The 8,098-nt window shown below is 50.7% G+C and overlaps 1 protein-coding gene across 1 annotated transcript in view; it reads left to right on the forward strand.

Moving 5' to 3' along the window:
- Nucleotides 1–2,553: 2,553 nt before the first annotated feature.
- The window catches only part of Spi1 (Spi-1 proto-oncogene), a 19,742-nt gene continuing 14,197 nt past the window's right edge, over nucleotides 2,554–8,098 (forward strand). Inside the window, exons 1-2 of the mRNA XM_021193908.1 lie at nucleotides 2,554–2,869; nucleotides 5,180–5,276. Coding sequence (XP_021049567.1) covers nucleotides 2,825–2,869; nucleotides 5,180–5,276 — 142 coding nt within the window. The 5' untranslated portion in view covers nucleotides 2,554–2,824. The remainder of the gene's footprint in view (nucleotides 2,870–5,179; nucleotides 5,277–8,098) is intronic.

Genomic DNA, 8,098 nt, shown 5'->3' on the forward strand with positions numbered 1-8,098 from the left:
AAGAAAAATAAGGAGGGGTGAGGGAAGGGCGAAGAGGGGAAGAAGTAAGAGAAGGAGTGAGAGAAGAGAGAGGGAAAGAGGGGGCTGGTGAGATGGCTCAGCGGGTAAGAGCACCGACTGCTCTTCCAAAGGTCCTGAGTTCAAATCCCAGCAACCACATGGTGGCTCACGACCATCCGTAACAAGATCTGATGTCCTCTTCTGGACTGTCTAAAGTCAGCTACAGTGTACTTACATATAATAAATAAATAAATCTTAAAAAAAAAAAAGAGAGAGGGAAAGAAGGATGGACATGAGGAAGGAGAGAAGAATTTAGGGCTTGGCATGGGGCTCACTCCAGCACCATCGAGGCAAAGGTGAGAAGATAAATACAAATTTGAAGACAGCCTGGTCTATACAGCAAGTTCCAGGCTAGCCCAGGATACCATAAGCAAGATCTTACTAAAACAATCTAAAACAATGAATGAATGAATGAGTGAATGAAAATAACAGTTGGGGCCTGGTTCTCACATTCCAGACCATTTTCCCCCTATAATCCAGTTACCCGGAGCTCGGCCTGTTTGGTGGAAGCATGAGGAACTACAACTGCTAGTGTAGAGTGAGTTTGTGTCTTCCCTAACCTCAGGGAGGGGCCTGAGTCAGGTTCCTGGGAGCCCTGAGGACATGTGATCTGGACCCCCAAGTGTGTCTGCAAGAGAAGAGAGAATGGAGGTGAAGATGATGGGGGACCCTTCCTTTTCTGCTGGCAGTAAGAAACTACTGGGGTATATGGAGGGATCAGGCTAGTTTTTATATAAAGCAAGAGGTTAAAGTATACATAGGTGGAAACTGATTGACCAAAAGTTCTCCTTAGCATACACTTAGCCAGGGGACTGTGGCATACACTTTTAAGCCCAGCACTCAGGAGGCAAAGGCAGGCACAGAGCGAGTTCCGTGATAGTCAAGGCTACACAGAGTAACTCTGTCTCAAACAGACAAAAACACACGCCTTTAATCCCAGCACTCGGGAGGCAGAGGCAGGTGGATTTCTGAGTTTGAAGCCAGCCTGCTCTACAGAGTGAGTTCCAGGACAGCCAGGCTACACAGAGAAACCCTGTTTCGAAAACCCCAAATAAATAAATAAATAAATAAATAAATAAATAAATAAATAAATAAAACCAAGTTCTTGCTCAACCAAGTAGTCTCCCTAAAGGTGTGTGTGTCCTCGGGGTCGGAAGTGGGGGACAGGTATGTGTGGAGGAACAGGACTATTGCTGTACTCTCTAGACTGGATGTCTGAAGGACAGGAAACCCTTTCACTTTCCCAGAACTCAGCATAGAGCTTGGTTAACATAGGGAAGATGCATGGATGGATGGATGGATGGGTATGTAAATAGGTAGATTGATTAATAGTTAGGTGATGGATGGAAAATTGATAGGTAGGTAGTACAAATGCATGGATGAATGGGTGAATGGATGAATGGGTAGACAGACTGATGGATAGGTGGATGGATAGATGGATGGAAAAAGTGGATTAAGAGTAGATAGATAAGTAGATAAGTAGATGGGGAGATGGATGGATATAGGCAGACTAATGAATTAATGGGTATATAGAATAAGTGAATAGATGGATGTGTGGGTAGAAGAATGTATGTGTAGACAAATGATGGATAGATGGATGGATGGATGGATGGATGGATGGATGGATGGACAGGTGGCCAGATTGTCAAAAGATTATATAGTGGATAAAGAAATAAAAATACAAACTGTTAGCAGATGGGTGGGCTGATGTACGGACAGACAGGTGGCTAAATGAGCATGTTGCTAAACTCGAGGGCAAGCAGATGAGCTGCCTGACGACAGTTCAGAAATGAGCAGTTGGATGAACAGAGAGATATGTAGATGGATGGGTGGTGTGGTGGGCTGGAGAGATGAGCAGACAGTCAGAAAGAGATGAGGGTAGGAAAACAGAGGAAAGAAGAAACGTGTGAGGAAGGTTTATCAACGAGGAAGTCTAGATCAGCACATTCAAGGGTTGGAGAATCTGGGAGAGCTGGGAACAATGTCCTTAGGGATCTGTGGTACTTAGCTGGGAGGGGAGGGTATCAGAAGCCAAGGTCCTTCCCAATTGGAAGGAAAGCCCATTTGAGGAGTCTGGAAAAATGTGGGAGACCCAGTGTCTACTGTTGGCCCTAATTGGTTTAGGACAATCTAGCAGATATTGCAGGGCCTACAGGAAGAGCCATGCCTGGCAGTCTTGGGACCAAAGTCCTCCACATGACAAATTCACCCTCAAAATTAGGGACCCACACTGTCACTATTCTGACCCCCCGAAGAGGTGACTCTTGGCCACCATAGGGGACTGAGAAGAAATCGATATTATTAAGCTAAAAGAACAGTGGACCACCTCAGCAAGGCCTAGCGACCGGAGCAGCAGAAGCCCTTCCACGGTAGTGCTAGCCTTTCTCCCTCCCAGCCCCAGTTTCCTCTGGGCAGGGGGCCTGGCCCCCTGGCTTCCCAGGGCTGCCCTTTGAGAACCACCTGCCCCAGCCGGCCAGAGACTTCCTGTAGCGCAAGAGATTTATGCAAACGGGCTGGGGCGGTGATGTCACCCCAAGGGGACTATCTCCCAGTGGCAGGCCCTTCGATAAAATCAGGAACTTGTGCTGGCCCTGCAATGTCAAGGGAGGGGGCTCACCCAGGGCTCCTGTAGCTCAGGGGGCAGGCCTGAGCCCTGCGTCTGACCCACGACCGTCCAGCCCCCCGACGGGGCACCTGGTCCTGAGGGGGATCCGCCTCGATCCTCACCGAAGCAGGGGATCTGACCAACCTGGAGCTCAGCTGGATGTTACAGGCGTGCAAAATGGAAGGGTTTCCCCTCGTCCCCCCTGTGAGTACTGGGTCTTCACTACCAGCCCAGCCTAGGGCCTTGGGATGTGTGACCATCTGCCTGCTTACTCACCAGCCCACCCGATGCCCTCCGGCTCCCTATCAGTGGGAAGTTGGTGTTTCCTCCCCGGAGCTGCTGGTCTGAGACTCAGCGAGGGGCCATTGGCTTCCTTAGAGCATGCCCTGGCGGGCTGAGGGTTGCCGGCTGGCCCCATGGTGGGGCTGTGATCGGTAGGGCCTGAACAGCTATTTATAGATGGGTTCAGTGGCAGGCCGAACTCTAGGGCAGGGTTCTGGGCTGAAGATGGCGAGGGCGGCTCCTGAGAGGCCATGGATGAGAAGATCTGGAGACTGGCCTAGGAGCCTTTGGAGGCAACAGGAGAGGCTTCAACTCAAGACCTGTGGGCTCCTGAGGCAAAGAACTCTATAAAGTCACCCATGGGTCCCCAACATTCAGTTTGTAGCCCGGCATAGAGGAACGACTGTTGATCCAAGTGTTTGAGCTTTGGGCCTACATGGATCTGAGAGTCTGGGGCAGTGACCAAGACTGGCTTCTTGGGTCCAGGCTAGGCAAGAGAAGAACATACAGCAGAAACACTGCAGCTAGATTTGTGGCTAGAACTTAGCTCAATGAGAAATCGGGTGGGACAGAGATTGGGGCTGGAGTGAGAGGACCTGGCCGGAGTTAAGGTGGGACAGGGACAGGGACACAAGCAGGTGGGCAGATTCCACCTGTTTTCAGTGACAGTCACAGCTTTGGGCGAGTGGCAGCCCAGAATGCCTTAGAGAGGATCCTCTTGCTTTCTCCTACCCTTGGAGGTGTCGGGGCAGTGAGGAGAGGCTGAGCAGGGCCTGCCCACCTGACTCAGCGTTCCTGAACTAGAGACAGATCCTCTTCTCAATCCCTTCCAGCCCTCGACAGCACCTTAGGCCTGACATCGTAGCCAGTGTCCTGCCACACGGGCAGGCCTAGTGTACTGCCTGGAAACCCGGGGAAGAGGACCAGCTTCTGGTCTCCTCACAGGATAGAAGACAGGCTCACCAAGCCTCACCGCCTCACCTTTCCCCTGATCCCCTTCTCCCGCCTGGGACGGAAAAGGTGCTGGGGCAAGCACAGGTGATGGAGGGTGTCCCAGAAGTCCACTCTGCCTCAATTAAAGCCACTGACCCTGACCCTTGTGACCTCTCCTTCCTGCCGATACGGGCACAGGCCAGACCTCCAGCTCCTACATTGGCTCCTTAGCCCCTCTCTCCAGCCTCAGAAGCCATCCCAAGTGTCTCTTGAGTGGACGGGCCCCCAAGGCAGCCCTGGCCCACCAAGCAAGGCCACTGTAACTATTGTGCAATCCTTGGGCACGCTCTGCGGGGGTGGGGAGAAGCCCAGTGACTGACGGGAAGGCTCGGGCGTGCATATCCCTGTGCCCAAGCAAGTGAGAGAGGAGATGGAGGAGGCAGAGGGAGAGAAGATGGAGAAAGACAAAGGAAGGAGAGGAGGACAGAGAGAAATTAACAGGGGCAGGGAGTCTCTCCAAGGACAGTGGAGGCAGAAGGGCTAGTTCCTTGGTCCCCAAAACCTGCCTGGGTGACCTTTGTACAAACAAATCATCAACATGACAAGTCATCATGTCGGACTGTGCCTTCCTGAGACTAGGTGGACAGCGGCTAACAGGAGGGGAGGAGTCGGGGCAGGCGGTAACAGAGGGTCCCGAGGTAGCACTGGGGAGTGGGACCTGGTTGGCTCTGAAAGGCATGTGAACGTACTGATGGCTGGGACTCGATGTGAGCATGTGTGTGTCAGTATATATGTGTGTGCCTGCAGGGGTGAGAGAATGGTGGGTGTCTGTGAGTGTGAGCTGTGGGGCTCACGAGAGGGTGAGGATGCCTGTGTGTGAGACCAAGACAGGAACCCAAGAGTGAGTGTGTAGACATGTGAGAGTGAGTCTCCACGGCTTTGGGTATAAGTGTGTCACAGGGAGTGTTTGAACGTGTGGGGGAAGGGTGAGTTGGTGGGAATGGGAGAGAGCAACAGGCCCCCCACGGGCGTAGGTGTACGTGGAACGGTGCAGTGGATAATAAAAGAAGAGAGGAATGAGCTGCATGCACCCTCTCTTCAGCCCTGACCGCTGACCTCTGACCTCTCTACCTCATCATTGTTAGCATGCTGTCCTGAACTTCCCGCGCTGTGTCCCTGCGTGCCCTGGGCCGCTCCCAGGTGCCCCAGTCAGGGAAGGTCACAGGCCTCAAACTTAGCTTTAAACCTCACTGGAATATCTTCAATAGCTCAGGCTCTGACACCTTTCTCTCTCGGCAGCCATCGGATGAGCTGGTTACTTACGATTCAGAACTATACCAACGTCAAACGCATGACTACTACTCCTTGATGGGCAGCGATGGAGAAAGCCATAGTGGTGAGTCCATGGTCCTCCGCCCCTCATCCCAGCATGCCCTGGGGCTGGAGAGAGGAAAAGACTCCTGAAGTTCCTTGGAATTCTGAGAGTAAGATGCAGGCAGCAACCGCATCCCTGTTTCCCACAACGTTAGCCTGGTCTCTGACCCCTGAGCATCGTCCTCTGTCAAGGGCAAATCTAGTTCCTTTCTCATTTATCTTGTCTGGTCCTTGGGGACTTTTTAAAAAGTAGATTTATTTTCATACAAAATATTCTTATTGTGGGTCCCCCTTCCCCAGCTCATTCCTGATTCTACCATCCAAATCTACACCTTCACTTCCTCCCTCTCATTAGAAAACAAATAGACACTTAAAAATGAAATAAGATAAAATAAAAACAAATCAGAATAAAAATGAAAACAAACAAACAAATAGACAGAAAAAAAAAAGAGCCAAAAGAAAAAGTGGAAGAAACACATATAAGCCTGGTCTACAGAGTGAGTTCCAGGACAGCCAGGGCTACACAGAGAAACCCTGTCTCTGGGGGGAAAAAGAAAGAAAAGAAAGAAGGAAGAGAGAGAGAGATAAAACACATTCACACACACACACACACACACAGAGAGAGAGAGAGAGAGAGAGAGAGAAAGTCCTATAAAAATTCAAAACCAGAAGACAATAAGGTTTGATTTTAAAAAGTGCTCAAAGTATGTGAGACAAAACCAAAACCAAACAAAAACAAGCCAAAACGCCAAAAACACCACTGAGTTCATTATTGTTGCGTTCTGCTTGGTCCTCCCCCAGGGAGCACGAGCTGCCCTTGAATGTGGTTTGTACACCTGGTGAGACTCCACTGAAGAAAACTAATTTTTCCTTTGTGAGTGCTTATCAACTGGAGATAGCTTCTGAGTTAGTGAAGAGGTCTTCAGTCCACTTTCCATCTCAGCACTGGGTGGGGCCCCATCTGGCTTAGACCTGGGCAGCCTGGGGACATTTTAATAAACGAGGACAGGTGGGGAGCTGAGTGACTTGATTAGGCCAGTGACCTCTGGTCCAGGTGACCTGTCCTGTGCCCGTGCTCTTTCCTGACCACTCATCATCGCCTTCTCTCTTTTCTTGCCATCCCCCTCTATCCAAAATCCCCTTTGGAAAGCCTCCCTTCCTTACTGTGTGGCTAACAGCCTTTCTCTATTGCACTACTGAGATTTGGGACTTGGTAATTCTGTTGGCAAAAGGCTTGGCAACTTAAAAAAAGCAAAAACGCTTTTAGTAGATGCCAGCAGGGTCTCCGGTCATGACAGCCATCTCTCCAGCCCCCCAACCCCACCTAGTTGAACAATCCTGGGTCAGCTAAAGCCTCCGAGTGTCCCTTGTTCAGCAGATACCACTCCCCCACCCCAGATCTAGTGAAGAGGCCTGGCCCCACTGTCCACCTAGCCTTGTTCTCTAGAAAGTTAAGGGGAGAGGGAAGGGACTCTTAATGCCTGGGGAAGGAGCTATCAGGTCACCTGAAATGAACCGGGAGGCACAGCCACCTCGTTCCAGACCGGGATGGGGGATTCTCCATAATGCCTGTATCTGGAGCTTCAAGGTCAGACATGCTCAGCGCCACAGCTGAGGGCATGCTCACACCTGACAGCCACACCCAGGACTGTCACTCGTGAGGCCACACAGTTAAGGCTTTTTCATTTGGAAGCCAAACCTTGAGAGGACCTTCACGCGGCACTCAGCATGAAGTCCTCTGAAAGTGTGTCCTGCCAGGAGGGTCCACCTCAAGGGCACAGGGTCCTTTCTGACCCCCCAGTGCTAGAAAAGCTTCCAAATGCCTTCTTTTGTTCTTCTTAGACATATTCAAAGTGTACAAGAAATACTCCCCTCCTGGGTGAAGTTCAGATAACATCCGTTATCTCCGCCTGCGTTATCCTTATTTTCCCCCACCCAGATTAAGAACCAGGTCTGAGTGACTGACACCATGTTCACCCACCCACCCTTCCAGCAGAGTTGGAGGACTGACCGAAGTCTCCCTGGCTTTGAGGAGGGCTCCCCCTGGTGGCACAGGTCTTACAAGCAAAGCCGGGCTGAGCCTCTTTCTCAGTCCTGGTTGCTTTCTCTTTGGTTACTTTCTCTATGTTTAGAGAGAGGCATTTCCTCCAAGAGTTTAGCCTCCTCGCTTTTGCCTTTATGCAGTTGCCCAGATATCTAGATATCAGATGTGGGAGTGTGGCTGGGAAGATGGAACGAGCAATTCACAGAAGCTGGGTTTCCCTGGCTTAGGGTCCCAAGAGGTTCTTTGTATCTGGGGCAGGGCTATAGCAATGGCTCCTGGCCATTCATGGCGCTCTACTTAAGGCGTAAGCCCAGAATCCCTTCAGAGACTCCTCCAGGGTCTCTGGGTGCCCTGTCCATCCCCACCTCTGCAGTCACTAGCCATCTGAGTGTCGGAGCTGTCCCTGACCCCTACTGGAGCATTCTATTAGAAGACTGGAAACAGGTCGATGAGGTGGCATGTGTCCTCTGTGAGGCTGTGTGTACCATGCTAAGAACAGGACCGGGTGAGGGCTCAGTATGTGTTGCTAGCATTGCTGTACCCAAGCAAGCCTCGAGGGCAGTGAATCTCAACCTTCCTAGTGCTATGACTCTTTCATACACTTCCTCATGTTGTGGTGACACACAATTATTATTTTGTTTCTTCATAACTGTAATTTTGCTACTGTTATGAATCCTAATGTAAATATCTGATATGAAGGATATCTGATATGCAAACCCCAAAGGAGTCATCACCTGGGTGGTAGCCATCCATCCATCCACTCACCTACATATCCATCCATCCATCCATCCATCCATCCA

Source organism: Mus pahari, chromosome 3, assembly GCF_900095145.1.
Source record: "Mus pahari chromosome 3, PAHARI_EIJ_v1.1, whole genome shotgun sequence".
Taxonomy (NCBI): Eukaryota; Metazoa; Chordata; class Mammalia; order Rodentia; family Muridae; genus Mus; species Mus pahari.